This window comes from Petaurus breviceps, unplaced genomic scaffold (genome assembly GCF_028583685.1).
Source record: "Petaurus breviceps papuanus isolate PSGF00001 unplaced genomic scaffold, PetGlider_PUasm1.0 98, whole genome shotgun sequence".
Lineage (NCBI taxonomy): Eukaryota > Metazoa > Chordata > Mammalia > Diprotodontia > Petauridae > Petaurus > Petaurus breviceps.
The window spans coordinates 62697456-62714383 of NW_027187460.1; the positions used below are offsets into that span (position 1 = coordinate 62697456).

Consider the following 16928-nt stretch of genomic DNA (forward strand, 5'->3'; position numbering starts at 1 on the left):
AATGACCTTGGAAAAAATATTGGTGGAGACAAGCCAGATCACAAGGTATCGAATGGGAGCCACAAAGATGCCAAGCAGAAACTTCACTTATTTCATTTTTTTGCCTTGGACTGATACTGTATTGATAGTTTAAATGTCATACTTCCAAATTATAGACCAAGCAAATAAAAGAGAAAAGAATGAAACTCAAAGCTTATCAAATCCACCTACTAGAAATCAATGATTTCCCATGTTTATAGTTTTTGTGCTTGTTAATATGGATAATCTAGTAAATAACCATAAAGGTAATTTTTTTAATCAAATGCAGAGATTTTAAAAACAATTTACCTAACTGAAAAAAACTTTTTTTAAAATTTGAGTTATTTTGGGTAATAGTCAAGGTTTGATATATCATATCATTGATAGTGAAAATTAGTTTTATTAATGACTTTTTGTTTCATTTTGTTTTACATTATGGTCATTTCCAAATCTAATCTCCCCTCTCAATATGGAACTTTCACTTCTAAAGAAAAAGAACCAAGAAAAACCCACTGATAGAGTGACCCCATTTGAATAACATATGCAGTATCCTTTACCCATAGGCCTCTCCCCCTACTTCTGCTGAGAGGAGTGAGAGCTATTTTCTGTTCTCTAGGAGCAAGATTGATTATTACAATTCCTCAGACTTATATTTTTTCTATTACTGCAAAAATGAAATACTATTTTAATTTCCACTGTACTATTATAGAAAAGACATTGTTAGGTAATATATATACATTGTTAGGTTATATATAGTTCTACTTGGTGTCAGCAAGACTTGGGTTCATATTCAACCTCTGATACTTACTAGGTGTATGATCACCTAATCTCTCTGATCTTCAGGAAATTCTCTAAGACTATAAATTATAAACAATTTGTAATATGAGTAAGTGGATGAAGTTCTCATAGCAACAAAATTACCAATAGATTACATTATCAAAAACAATTCATCTTTTTTTCCTAAACATGTTCCCCTCTTAATTTCCTATTTTTCAATCATTAAATTATAAAACTTTAGGATTATTTTTCAATTTTAATTTCATTTTAAATTAAATTCTCTTCATTTCTTAATTTTTCTTTCACAAATTTTATCAAAGCCACCCCCTTTTTCCTTATACTATTGTCATCAGCTTAGCTCAGGCTCTTATCATCTCACAACTAGACTATTACAAACAACTCCCCGCACTGATAGAAGTTTACAGTTATCTGTAATGTACAGTAATATAGATTGCTAGAAGGGTCACTGAGTTTTTCTAGCAAGTTGCCCATAGTTATACAACTAATAGTATGTGTCAAAGGTAGCACTAGAGCAGACTTCTTGACTTGAAGCCTGACTTATCTACTTTGTCATTCTGCTTCTAAATTAAGTACTGTGGTAGAATGGCAGGAGGAAATGCAGTTGAATTTTCTCCCCCTTCCCCACAATTTCTTCGCAAAAATCTAGAAAATGCACCAGATATAGTCTTGATTGGGAAAGTTAAGAAAAAATTACAATGCCATTTTTCTAGTCCAGCTGGGCATAGAGAGACAGACAGAGATATCTGTGGACACTAGAGATTGGATCTAGCCTAGAACAGCCTCATGGAGCATTCCCTGACATGATTCCCCAACGTGAAGACCAAGACTGTGCCTCAGGACTGACCAACTCAGAATTACCTGACCATGTACAGGATTCAAGTACCAATGCCCATAGGCAGTTCTGTCATCCACTACCCGTTTCAGGGCATAGATCCAGGGTAGACTAATGAGGTGATCTGTGCCTAAGGGTGGTGTTGCAGAGTGGGAAGGGTGGGAACCTGACAGTGGGTATTAGGGGTTCACTCAGAAACAAACTGCAGTCTTATGACCAATAAGATGAGATTTAAACATGTTTTCATATCCTCATGAACTCTCAAAACTTCCAAAATAGAAATGATATACCAGTGATAAATCAATTTCCGTTGTCCCCATGGTCTAGGACTCTAAGAAGCAAAGAAGGGGAAAAACTTCATGAACCTTACTCATGCTCTTTTAGCACCTTCTCCTCCACCATCCACGATGCTCACTAGCCAGCCCAACTTACAGGCTTGTGAAAAAATGTCACACTACACCCTAACCCCCCAACCCCCCCCCCCCCCCATCCCTTTTCCAGTGCCACAGGAATCCAAACTCCAAACTGCACTGAATGCTACAGGAGAGCAGTGGCAGAGATAGGGAAGGATCCCTTTCTAGTTTTGTGACAGAGCTCATTCTCATACTCCCACCCTTTTCTCTTAGTATCATGAAGATTCAGATTCCAAATGGCAGCTGTAATAGCAACAGCAAGGCAGTGTGCTTTACCACTGGGCCAGAAAACTGATGAACAGAGGGGTAGGACACCATGTTTGTGGGAGTGGTGTGCATTCCAGTAAGCCTGAGAAAAAGAGCCTAGTATATGCCTGGGGCCAATTCTTCCCCCCCCCCCCCAAAGTCACTTAAGACAGAGACCTAGACTGGTGAATCATGAATTGCCCATTTTGGGAGAAGACTGAGACACTTTGAGATCCATCCACCAGGTAGATGATTAGACCATGGCAGAGGGTGTGGAGGGGGAATATCAGAAAGTGAGCAATAAGGGAAAATAAGGAGGAAAAATAGATTGAAATTATCAAAGATTTCAAGAAAAAAAAACTTGAAGACCTCAAGTATAAGCAGATAAACGAATAGGGAAGATATTAACATCAGAAAGAAATATGGTCTACAGATCTAATAAATGGTGGGAAGTCTCATAAAAGAAACAAAGGAGAGGACAAATGATAGGGAACACAAATATATCGAAGTGAAGACCAGTCTGGAAGAAGAAAAGCAAAAAGCAAAAACATTAAAAGAAAGCATGCTGTGCCTTCATACAAAACATGTTGATCTCAAAGACAGCATGCGTAGAGATAACTTAAAGATCATAGGTCTCCCAGAAGAATATAAGTCAAAAAACCTAAACACCATAATACAAGAAATATTACAAGAAAACTGCATGGAACATCTGAACACAGAAAATAAAGCTCCTGTCTAAAAGAGCTGTCAATCATCTCCAGAAGGAAAAAATAGCAACCTGAGGCTGTAAACTAGAAGACACATAGCATTTAAATTTGACAATTCTATTGAGAAACAACAAATTCTGCAAGTGACCAGGAAAAGACCTTCAAATACAAAGGAAAGGAAATTCAAATAATACAAGACTATTCTGAACTCACAAGAAAATGCAGGAGAGAATGTAATAATGTGTTCTGAAAAACAATGGAGCTCAACATGCAGCCCAAGGTGACTTATCCTGCAAATCAGAGCATAACCATGAATGAAAAAAGAACATCCATTAATAAAGAGGAATTTGAAGTATTCTTTGAAAGAAAACTAACCCTGAAGAGATAATTTGCTTCCCAAATACCCCAGACAACAGAAATTCAAGAGAAGTGAATGAATACAGCAGCCAAAGACAGCAATGGCAACAGAGTGACACCAGAGAGAGGCCCTTAAGAGACTTCTTTCTAAATATACAAAAGGAGACAGGGATGAAGGTGAAAGTCAAGTGGAGGTAATGGTAGTGAGAGGGGCCTGGAGAATTACAAACTGAACCACACAACACCCTACTTTTAAATTTTTTGTAGGACTAAATTGCAAAATGGGAGGGTGCATGAAAAGGGAGGGGGAGAATCAAGAGAAGTGTGTGATGTGCATTGGTCAAGTCATAGGTTAGCAATAAGGGAAAAGTGACTGCTGTAGTATCTCAGAGACAGGAGAGTCTACAGGGGAGTGAGTGAGGTGGCAGAGGGAGTGATTGGAAGGGAGACAAATGAGCTATGTCTTGTTTTGGTGGTGGTGGTAGTGCTACTGATGAATGCTTCAATTAGTGAAGGAGAAATATTCTGTGAGATGGGGGCCTTGCACTGGGTGTGTTCTGCAGGGAATTGGTACATGGAGAGATAATTTTGTTCAATAAAAGTCAATTCCTAAATGTTGGTCCTTAAAATAAATAAATGTTTGACTTCAAGCATCTGAAAAATTATAAAATTATGGCCTGGTACAGGACATCTAAAGCCATTCCTAAATAGATAAGTGGTCAAAGTATATGAACAAACTATTCTCAAAAGGGGAATCACAGCATATTAACAATCACATGGCAGAATGTTCCAAATCTCTAATGATAAGAGAAATGCAAATCAAAATAACCTGGAGGTTTCACATCACACTCTGCAAACTGCAAAGGGGTGCACAGTACAAAGATGACAAAAGTCAATGTTTGAGAGGTTGTTGAAAGGTAATTACAGTAATACATTGTTACTGGAACTAGGGAATCATTGAGACCATTTTGGAAAGCAGTTTGATATTATGTAAATAAAGTGACTAAAACATCCATACTCTTTGACTTATGATTCCATTTTTAGATTTATGCCCCAAGGAGGCTATTGATAAGAACAAAGCCCCCACGTACACTTACAAAAAGCAGCACTTTTTGTGAGAACAGATAATTGATGCCTTAAGATTGGGGATGTATTACAGCAGAGTGAAGTAAGCAGAGCCAAGAAAACTATGCAATGATTACAACAATTTAAATGGAAAGAATAGCCACAAAATCAAAAGCAAATATTAAAAAAATATAAAGAATAAACATGTTTTGGAAGAGACACAAAAAGACATTCTTACTCCACCCCTTTGAAGAAGTTGGAAGTTCACAAGTGTTGTACATTTGTAGACATTTTTAGATTTTTTTAAATGTATTGATCAGTTATGCTCATTTTTCCTCTTTTTCTTTAAAAATTATTGTTGTTCAGTTGTGTCCAACTCTTATAATCCCATTTGGAGTTTTCTTGGCAAAGGTACTGGAGACATTTTCCATTTCCTTCTTCAACTCATTTTACAGATGAGGAAATGGAGACAAACAGGGTTAAGTCACTTACCCAGGGTCACACAGCTAGTAAGTATCTGAGTCTGGATTTGAACTGAGACCTTCCTGACTACAGGCCTGGTGCTCCATCAACTCCACCAACTTGCTGCCTTCTTTGTTTAAAAATCCTGTCTTGTATAGGGGATGGCTCTATAGGGGATGTAAGGAGAATGAAAGGGAACCTGGATGAAACTATAGTGATACCAAAAAAAAAAAAACCCAATGCAAATAAAATCTATTTAAAAAGTAAAAAAAAAAAACAACACAGTAGAAAACATAGAAGTAGATGTCTTTCCTTACTAAGATAAGTAGAATCTATCTCAAACCAAGATGCAGCATTATCCCTGATGGAGCTTTTACTAGAGACCTCTCCAATAAGGTTATAGGGATAAAGTAAGACTCTACTATTCCCATTACTATTCAATTTAGGGCTATAAATGCTATTTATAGTAATAAACTAAGAAAAAATTGAAATAAACATAAGCAAAGAGGCAACACAGTTTCTGTTTTGCAGATGATATGATAGTTTACTTAGAGAACCTTAGAGAGCTAATAACTAAAAGACTACTTAAAGGCTATTTAAAACAGGCTAAGCACTTCAGAAAATGTTTAGGATAGAAAATAAGCCCAAGGAAGTTATCATTTTTTCTGTATATTACCAACAAAACCCAGCAGGAAGAGACAGAAAGAGGTATTCCATAGATAACCACAGACTATCTTAAATGATTGGGGCGGGCGGGGGTGGGGTGGAATACACGTCAAGAAACACACGAGGAGCTTATGTATAATTACAAAACACTTTTTCAATAAATAAAGACAATTCTGTATAATTCTGAAAAATAGTCATTGTTCACAAATAGACTAAGCCCCCTTAGCTATGGAACAGCTAGGTGGTACAGTGGATAGAGCACCAGGTATGGAGTCAGGAAGATCTGAGTTCAAATCTGACCTCAAACACTCACCAGTTGTGTGACCCCAGGCCATGAGTTGAGTCATTCAACCCATATTTATCTCAGTTCCTCATCTGTAAAATGAGAACACACTGTAGAAGGAAATGGTAAACCATTCCCAGTATCTTTACTAAGAAGACCCCTGGGATCATGTAGAGTTGGACACGGCTGAATGATTGCACAACAACAAGAAGACCTGGGCCAATATAATGAAAAGAACAACACTACCCAAGTTGATTTACTTATGCAGGGCCATACCAATAAAATTACCAAAGGATTACTTTATAGACCAGGGGGAAGGGACAAAAAAAGTCTAAAATCTCAAGGGAATTAATGGGGGGGGAGGGGAGTGGGAAAGGGGATTAATAGTAGTACCAGATTTCAAACTATATTACAAAACAGTAATCATCATATCAATTAAATATTGCTTGAGAAATAGAGAAGTTGGGGTGGCTAGGTGGTACAATGAATAGAGCACTGACCCTGGAGTCAGGAGGACCTGAGTTCAAATCCGGTCTCAGACACTTGACACACTTACTAGCTGTGTGACTTTGGGCAAGTCACTTAACCCCAATTGCCCTCCAAAAAGCAAAAAAAAAAAAAAAAAGAAATAGAGAAGTTGATCAGTAGAACTGATTTGGTGCCCACTACACAGAAGTGAATGAGCACAGAAGTTTTTTCATAAATCCAGAGATCACTGCTATTTGAGTAAGAAATCCCTATTTAACAAAAATTGTTAGGAAAATTGGTAGAAATTAAGTATACACCAATATATCTCGCCATATACTAAGATAAGTTCCAATTAGTTAGACCTAAAGGATAACATCATAAACAAATTATAGGAGCAAGGAAGAAATTACCTGTCAGAGAAGAGTTCATAACTTTATCATCTCAAGATACAACTACACAGAATTAAAACATTTTTACACAAACTAAACCAGTGTGACTAACATTAGAAAAGACACAAGTAAATGGGGGAAAAATCTTTGCAGCAAGTTACTTTGATAAAAGTCTCATTCCCAAGATATATCAAGAATTGATTCAAATTTGTAAGAATAAGAGTTATTCCTGAATTGATAAATGGTCAAAGGATATGAATAGGAAGTTTTCAAAGGAAGAAAAACAAACTGTCACTTGTCACATTAAAATGTTCTAAATCACTAATAATTAGAGAAATGGCAATGCACACCCATCACATTGACAAAAAATGGCAAGTACCAGAGGTGATTTAGAAAAAAAAAGGCATTTTAATGTTTTATTGGTAATTGTGAACTGGTCCCACTATTCTGAAAAGCAATTTGGAACTATGTCCCAAAATTATTCAATTGTGCATACCTTTCCATCCAGTGATACCAATATTAGGTCCATACTGTGAATAGATTAAAGAAAGAGGAAAAGGACTCATATGTACACACATATTTATAGTAATTCTTTTTTGCAGTGGCAAAGAAATAGAAACCAAGGAGGTACCCATTAATTGGGGCATGGTTGAACAAGTTATGGTATATAAATGTGATGGAATACTATTAATGTTATAAGAAATATCATGAAGGTCATGGTTTTGGAAAAAAAAACTTAGAAAGATTTGTGTCAACAGATGCAAAGTAAAGTGAACAGAACCAAGAAAACAACTTATACAATAATAGCAATTTTGTAGAGATAATCAACTTTGAAAAGCTTTGAAACTCTTATCAATGCAGTGACTAATTGCAATTCTAGAGGACTCAAGATGCAACATTTTCCCTAGCTCTGGATAGAAAGGCAGTAGATTCAGAATGAAGATTGAGACAGATGGTTTTTTGTTTGTTTGATTGATTAATTGTTCATTAGAAATAGCCAATTCAGGAATTTGTTTTGCTTTGACTATATATGTTTGTAATAGGGATTTGGGTTTTTTTTCTCAATGCAGGGGAGGAAATAGAAGAGGAGAAGGAAAATTTTTGTTGATTGAAAAAATAAAAATTTAATTTTAAAATAAATAGATATGATTTTGTAAAAGTGATAAATATAAATCTCACAAGAAAAGAAAAACCTATATGAAATGATGTAAAACCAAGTCAAAATATTAGAACTGTATATGCATTTACCACAATTGTACTTTTTTGGGGGGAAATGCCCAAAGTGGCTGGATTTCAGATAGACTTAGAAGCATATACAGAGAAACTGTCTTTTTGTTTGTTTCCTACAAAGGAGAAACATGGGCAGTGCACAGATAATTACTCTTGAAGCTAAGGAGACCTGAGTTCAGCTCCTATCTCTGACACACAATATCTGTGTATCCCTGGGCAAGTTACACCTCTCAGGCCTATAGGCAGCTCTCTTCACACTTTACATAGCAGATCTATATCAGGAGAAGGAATTTTATTACCAAAGGGTTCTCTTTTCCAATGAAACCACAGATTTAGTTCCTATTCCTTCTTTTTTTGAGGGGGAGGGGTCCTAATTTGTTAAATTCTAAGGGTTTTATGTCAGCCAATCAATAAACATTTATTAAGTGCCTGTTATACAAAGGAAGGCAAAAGCCCATTCCATACCTCGAGGAACTCACAGTCCAGTGAAGGAGATAGCAGGAAAGCAATTCTGTACTAATGAGACATGTACAGGATACACCAGAAATTATCAATAGAGGGAAGATACTAGAGTTAAGGGGGATCCGGAAAGTACCTCTTATTTATCTTTGTTAATGATTATGTTTATAATAAGAACAAATTAAAACAAACTTTTAGTAGCTCCCCATAGCCCATAGAACAAAGCACTCATTCCCTAGCCTGACTTAATGCCTGCCTGATCTGAACCCAGAATGGTAGAAACCTTTTTGACATTATTTACCAATTCTCTCCTACATGAACCCTCCACTCCTACCAAACTGAACAACTATCCCATGACCAAACCTTGCATTTCCCTATCTCCTTAATTTTGATCCTACTATGGTCCCTGATTTATACTGCCTTTCTCTTTCTGCGTATCTAAATTCTTCCTCTTTTTAAAAAAAGTTTTTTGGAGGGGCAATTGGGATTAAGTGACTTGCCCAAGATCACACAGCTAGTAAATGTTAAGTGTCTGAGGCCAGATTTGAACTGAGGTCCTCCTGACTTCAGAGCCGGTGCTCTATTCACTGTACCACCTAGCCACCCCCCCCCAAAATTCTTCTTAAATGTCATTCTGTGCCCTGAGCCCACAAGGACTCTCTCTTTAAAACAGCCATAGATTTATTGTCTCTACCACCTTTTAGGCACTTACCATTTTGCCTCATTGTTATTTTTCTTTTTGTCCTTGTGTATCTTTTTTCCTCAACTAAATTACTGGTACTCTACTTTCCTTATATGCTGTACCATTACTGTGCCCTTTATAGTTCTATCAAAAACATTTATTTGACTTGATTTCTTGAGTTCCTTATCTCTTTTTATTTTAGTTCAAAGTGCATGACTGTAAGCAGCAAAGTTATTCGTCTAACATCTTTTACTGATATTTCCGAGTGTCTGAAGCCTCAGTTAGACAGAAAATTTAGCTATACTGAAGAAACTGTTGTAAGTATTTTGAACAGTGGCCAACCTGGCACATGAATCTATGATACCATGACTCTCTAGTTTAATAACATAAATGTTTTTGGAGAATGTTTGTTATAAAAACACTTTTCCTTTTGTAAGATATTTTCCCCATATTTTTTTCAAAATGAAAATAACATATTATTGTTCTTTAACAATAGAGTTGATAGGACCAGATCAGCCACAGACTACCAAGATACCAACAATAACGACATTTTTAGATTCTAATTATTATTCCTAGAGCTACCCATGTTCTCTGCTTTTCAGTGTGACACTTTTCATGCAAGATAAAAGCCTTAGAAGTCTTGGATGGGTAATTGTAAAAATAGGGTAAAACTTCATAACATCCTTTCAGAATTGAGAGTTTCTAAAAGTTAAAGACACTTAATTTATAGTTTAGTACTATCTAATTCAAGTACCATCTAATGTCCTTTTTTTTGTATCTCCCTTTCATACTCCATAGGTGTCATGCTCTTTTATAGAAGCTTCAACCTCTGGGTATAAACTAAAAGTGTAGGTGTAATTTTGTGCAGTTATTATTTTTGGACATTTCTTTTCTTCTCATTAGCACCATTCTCCTGCTTTCTTTTATTGAATTCATTATTATTTGGTTTATGATGCTTATGAGTTAGGATTTTCTAAAACAGGGAGAGATAACAAGAATCTTACTTAAATCATCATATTTTGTATCCCAGATGCCAAAGTAGATGTTGAGTTTTTGTGAAGTAAACAAAGAAGGTCATATTATTCTTGGGTCCCTTTATTATGAGTGTTGGACATTCACATCAGTTCAGAAAAGGAAGGAAGTGGAGCCAGCATTTCATGCTTCTAGGGTGACATAAGGATTGCCAGCTTTGTTGGCAGAGAAATGCATAAGCAGCAAAGTTTTTATGAGGACTTACATGACCGTGTGGCTGCAGGCCACAACCTAGTGTGGAACTCTTAAGAGAGTCCCCTCAGGCCAATTAATAGTTCTGAACATGGTTTCTTTATTACCTTCTCATGGCTATAATAGCAGCACCTCAAGGAAAAAAGAATAGTAATTCTGCAGGCCACCAACAGAAACTTGGAAGACTTCCTATGGGAGAAAAATACATCATTGTACCTGAAACACAAGTATTTGAGGTTCAACAGGAAGTTTAAAATCATATTCTTCCACAATAGAACAAAGGCTACTGCCATGGTTATCTCCATAGACCACTTATAGACCAGATATGACCATTCTACATCAGTTACACGAGTGGTACAAAAATAAAGTGAAACAGGCCAGAGGAAAATGACAGTTTCATGGATCTGATGCAATCCCATTGCTCTATACCTCCCTAAGAAAACTGAAAGCAATGTTTTCAGAGGGATTTAAGTGATGTGATGGATAGAGCACTGGATGTGGAGGTTTTTCTAACTTTGAATTCTGACTCCGGTGATTACTAGGTGAGGAAACTTATCTGTAAAAAGGGATATAATAGCACCTAGTGCCAGGGTTGTTTTGAGGATCAAATGTACAGCCCTTTGCAAACCTGATAGTGCTACATGATTGCTAGTTATTGTTAGATGAATCATAGACTTATGCTTTGTTATCTAGGTTAAAAAAGCTACTGCTAATGCTGCCTTGTTTGGATCTGACATGGAAAACTTGCTGCAGTCTTTGTACGCAGAAAATAGAGCTGGATACTTCTTCACTAAGTTCTGTGAATGTTCAGAGAACAAGGTATAAAGTAACCGTATATTTAACCTCTGAAGACTGAACAGAATTCATTCCATGTAAAGTAGAGAAAAGGGAAAAATAAAAAAGAAATCTCCCTATCAGGAAAGTTATTTTTGGTGTTAAAACCTCCCCCTGTTGTAGGAAGTTCTGTAATGTTACTTGGCTAAAATTTAAATATATGCTTTATAATTTTTCATGGTCTATTCTTACATTAAAAACAACAAATAGCTAAAATGTATTTAGGTCAAGATTGATTTGCGATTCTGTAACTAATTGCCAATAGAAGCTTTTAGTAGCTGGAAAATTTAGAATACAGGTCTGATATTACTTGTACTTAATTTTTCTGAGATTTTACCAGAAACAATGACTTTTTATAGTATTATATCTTTTTAGGATTGTAAGTAGTATCAGTAGAATAATTTAAATTCAGATTGTTGAGTTTTACGTATCCTATAATTATAATAAATTCTTTTAAATATTTGCCAAAATTAACAAAAAAATTTACAAGCTTCCCCCCCAAGTTTATTCTTTGCTCCAAATCTTTTCATAAACTATAATTTTGCCCAAGTGAAAAATCAAAAGCATTTAATTGCCTCAATTGTTAGAATAGAATTTGGTTTCAACATGGTATAACTTTGCACATAAAGTATTAAAATACATTCAGTTTTTGGCTTTATTCCACAAAAATGTGGTTATTCTACAAATGTTAATTAGGATTTTTACTATTTTAATGGCCAATTAGATAGGGATACATTTTAGGAATATAACATTCTAGTGACAGTTCCACTAAATAGTTTGTCTTATTGCCAGTATATGATAGAAGATTAAAACCATCTTAAATTGAATGTGATTTAGGATGACCCCAAGGAACTAAACAATTACTTGCATCCGAAATTAGAACTTTTTGGAGGCCTAATAATTGGGTGGTAATAATTTATGTACTTTTTCCATCTGTAGCTTTGGAAGAACAGTGCATACTTTTGGTTTGACCTGCAGGCTTATCATCAACTATTCTACCAAGAAACACTTCAGCCTTTTAAAGTATGCAAACATGCACAAGTAAGTAGAAAATAATATTTGTTCAGATCTCTGAAAATGGAAAGGTCTGTCCAACCCCACATGAGAAAAATAGTCGTCGATCATCCTATAATTGGATATGTTGGTTCTTAGTTTTATCTTTTTTATTTGGTACATTTTATATTTCTTCTCTGGTGCCAACTATTTTGCCTTCTCTCATTTATTCCACCCCTCCACTTCATTCCACTTTTCTCCAAATTACACTTTTTCTAACTAGGTGGCCAGGAGGCAGACCAAAATGGGCTTCTTTTAAGGAATCTAAATTAGAGTATCTAAGAGTGTGTGTTAATTATAAGATTTAGAGGTGACCTTTACTGAGCTTATAGAGAAAACTAGTTGTTGGGTCTCCTTGGTCTGTTGACTTGAAGAGGAGGTTAATGACTAATTCCCACTATATTAATAGTTTGTTTATAGTTAGCTTCTGTGTTCTGAGTCATGTGAAACTAACATTGGTATAATTTAGTATCAGAGATTTTTTTTAAAAATGTGTTATGAAAACCCAAGACATGGGAGGAGATGAGATGGAGAAAAAGCATGCTCAAGAAAATGAGATGGAGAAACCAGTATCTTTTTCAAGTAGAAAGGGGGAGAAATTATGACTAGAATAAATTCTGCTTATCTTTATGCCATTTCATGTTTTTTAAAAGGGAGGGTTTTTAAGCCTAGAAAATTACTCATCAGTTCTATACAAGTGGATTGCCTAAGTAACTTTGTATACTCGGTAATAGCCCCATTCACAAGAGAGTCTCCATGGAAACTGAGTTAAAGAGAAGGGATAGCCCTTCTCTTACTGGGGTTTTGCTAAATGTTTGCAGAGATTTCCACCAGCCTAATGCTGACTTTAAATAACTACACTTTGTAAATAGCTGACAGGGCCCAGCTGTGTATTTCCTACCATGAGACTAAGGGCCCTAGCTTCTACATAGCTAAGAACTGGGGCAATGGTTTTAATCATAAAGTTGGGTCTCTCATTTAATAGTACAGCTTCCCAGGACTACATAGCTTCACCTTTTTGCTTGTCAATCTTTAGCATGTAATTCTCTGCTTCCTTTTCTTTTCCTTATTACCTCCCTAATCCTTCCTACCAATGGTACCATTTGCTGTTATTACTGATCTCTTTTCTTTTTTTAATATAAAACTTTTATTGATATCTTTTGTTTTTATATCATGTTCATTTTTGAATATATCTCTTTCCCATCCCCAACCTAGCAAGCTACCTCTTGTAAAATAAAAGAAAATTAAAAAGAAAGAAAGAAGACAGTTTTGCAAAACTAACCAAGCTGTCTCCTTAGTGTGAGAGTTTATGTTCCACTCCCATAGCATTCCCAACTATACAATTAAGGGGAAGGGGGTGTATTTTTTCATCCTTTCTTCAGGGTTGTTGTAGTAAAAGGAGTACCATTAACATTTTGGGTAAAGTCAGGTGGAGAAGTTTTATTATCATGACAAGCAATGGAAGGGAGAGATTGGTGGATTGACAACATTCCTTTTCAGTCAAATGAGCTCAGAACACAATTACCTACATATGTATAGTGTAGGATGCAGAAAAAATGGAGTATAGTAAGTTCAGGTCTGCAACTGACAGGGGTGGCTGGGTATTTGCTTACTAATTACTAGTTTAAGGATGGAGTCACTCCTGACAGGATAGGGAAGAGATAGGAGGGCCGTTCTTTCTTTTCCTCCAAAATAAATAAGCATTTGTTAAGCAATTTCTCTTTCCCAAGGGTACTTCTAGATGCCTCTGCCCTCAAGAATCTTATGGTGTATCCAGGAAAGACAAGATGGGAGTAACTTGGGGGGGGGGAGGCATTAGCAACTGGGAGGAAAAGTCAAGGCCATGTGTAGAGAGGAACATTTGAGCTGAACCTTGAAGCAACCTCAGGATTCTGAGGAATGGAGGGTGAAAAGGAAGTTCATTTGAGGGGCGAGGAGTAGCCGGTACAAAGGCATGTGGGTGGGACATGAAACACCGTACAGGAGGAAGAGCAAGAAGTTTGACTGGACTTCTTTGAAAGTCTCACAGCTTTACTTAGTAACTACCTATCACCAATAGCCCAGAATTAGCCCTCCAGCTCCTCAGAGTGTGAGTGAGGTAAGAAGAGGAGCTGCATAGTGTCCCTAGCTATGGGATGACAAAAAGCACAGGTCACATACTTGGAGAAGACCAGGAAAAACTTCAACGACAGTGGTAATGATAAATAAAACTTAAATGAGAGTGAAGATCTAGGGTGAGATGTCTTAGTCAGAAGATCTTGAGAACAGAAGCCACCTCACATCTTTGGTAGAAGGTTCTGAGCAGGTTGAAATTAGGCTAGTATGTTTGTCTTGGGGTTCTTCTCCCTAGTCCCAGTGGGGGAACAGTAGTGCAAGTAAGCAACAGGGTGAATGAGTAAAAATATTATTAAATGTATACTACGTGTTAAGCATTTGTTGTTGTTGTATTTGTCCTTTGTTTTCAGAGGACCATGCCATCAGGGAAATGATGACATGACTTGCAATTGACTTTTATTTTTGTGAGGGAAGGCTATGCAAGGTCACCAGCCTCACTTTCTCCTCCAGAGCCACTGACTAGCCAGTGACTAGAGATACAAATGCAAAAGCAATATAGTCCCTTAACATTGTAGTACAGAAGCCATCACATATAAGAGAATGATGTCCAGGGAGGGATATTTTGTTTTGGAAAGACACAGGGATTGTGAGTGGAATCATAAGGTGAGTAGAATCATGCATCCTTTCAGGAATAATGACAATATTGATTTTATTATGGTTTCAGAAAGAGTACAGAGTATCCTTAAGGGAACAGGGCTGACATAAGTATGAAGTATAGGGAATAGTGTGATATAGCTGGAGCCAGCCTAGATGTAATTAGACTGAGTGATAAGATCACCAATCAGAGCCTGAGAATGGGGATTCCAGAGCTGAAAGGGTTAAGGCCTCCAGGCCATGGCCTTTGATGTAGAAAGTGCAGCAGCAAGCCTGAGGCGAAGAAATAGTCTGGGGAATAGCATTCTATTTTACTGTGAAGGGTGGGTCCATGTCTCGTTTCAAAATCTGATGGTCATCTTGACCAATGATTGTACTAGTGGTAGTCAGCACTAGAGACTCTGATACCTTAATAGATATCTTTGCCATTGATGAGCCTTTGCAGAGATCCATTCTCCTAGTTGGAAATTTTTCTAGGGGAGCATCAGGCAGATGCTTTTGATATCTCTTGTTGAACATTTCAATTATCATCATACTATAGGTTGCCCTTTTACCATTGGAGGCATGTACAGGTCTGGCTGGCATATGATGTTAGGCCATGTTTCCAGTGGTTTCGGCTGTGCACAAGAGCGGTAGGGAGAACACCAACCCACTTATGTCCAATTTTAGCACTAATCTTAACTATGCTATTCTTTTTTTAAATAATATTTTATTTTCCCCAATTACATGTTAAAACAATTTTTAATATTTTTTAAGTTTTGAGTTCTAAATTTATCCCTTCCCCCTCTCTGAGATAGTAAGTAATCTGATATAGTTTATATATATGCAATCATGTAAGACATTTCCATATTGGTCATTTTGTATTAGAAGATTTAAAAAAAGGAAAGGAAGGAGGAAAGGGAGGGAGAGAGGGAGGAAGGAAGGAAGGGAGGAAGGAAGGGAGGAAGGGAGGAAGGAAGGAAGGAAGGAAGGAAGGAAGGAAGGAAGGAAGGAAGGAAGGAAGGAAGGAAGGAAAGAACATGCTTTATCCTGAGTCCTTTGCCATTGCCTTGGATCATTGTATTCCTGAGAAAAGCTAAGTCATTCACAATTCTTCATCATATAATATTGCTGTTACTGTGTACAAGGTTCTCCTGCTTCTGCTAATTTCTCTTTGCATCACTACATGTAAGTTTTTCCAGGTTTTTCTGAAATAATTCTGCTTGTCAATTCTTATAGCACAATGATATTCCATCACAATCATTTACCATAGATAGTTTAGCCATTCCACGAATTGATGGGTATCCTCTTGATTTCCAATTCTTAGACACCACAAAAAAAGCTGCTATAAATATTTTTGTAAATATAGGGTTTTTTCCCCTTTCTTTTGGATGTCTTTGGGATATAGACCTAGGAGTGGTATTGCTGGACCAAAGGTATGCACAGTTTTATAGCCCTTTGGGCATAGTTCCAAATTGTTCTCCAGAATGGTTGGATCAGTTCACAACTTCACTGACAATGCATTAGTGTACCAGTTTTCCTACATCCCCTCCAACATTTATCATTTCCTTTTTTTTTTGGTCATATTAGTCCATCTGACAGGTATGATGGAAGTACTTAGGAAATGTTTTAATTTTTATTTCTCTAATCAATAGTGATTTAGAGCATTTTTTTTCATGTGACTATAGATAGCTTTGATTTCTTTGTCTGAAAACCTGCTTGTTCATATCCATTTACCCTTTATCAATTGGGGAATGGCTTGTAGTTTTATAAATTTGATGCAGTTCTGCATGTATTTGAAAATGTTGCCTTTATCAGAATTACTTGTTGCAAAATTTTCCCCTCAGTTTTCTGCTTTCCTTTTAATTTTGGTTCCATTGGTTTTATTTGTGCAAAATCTTTTAAATTCGGGGCAGCTAGGTGGTGCAGTGAATAGGGCACCGGCCCTGGAATCAGGAGGACCTGGGTTCACATCCAGCCTCAGACACTTAACACAAAAAAAACTAGCCATGGGGGTGGTTAGGTGGCGCAGTGAGTAAAGCGCCGGCCCTGGA

General features: G+C 36.6%; 1 protein-coding gene across 1 annotated transcript in view; it reads left to right on the top strand.

Annotated features, from left to right (window-relative positions):
• The window catches only part of RGS22 (regulator of G protein signaling 22), a 183483-nt gene that overhangs the window by 72155 nt on the left and 94400 nt on the right, over positions 1-16928 (top strand). Inside the window, exons 12-14 of the mRNA XM_069081333.1 lie at positions 9278-9392; positions 10993-11118; positions 12073-12174. Coding sequence (XP_068937434.1) covers positions 9278-9392; positions 10993-11118; positions 12073-12174 — 343 coding nt within the window. The remainder of the gene's footprint in view (positions 1-9277; positions 9393-10992; positions 11119-12072; positions 12175-16928) is intronic.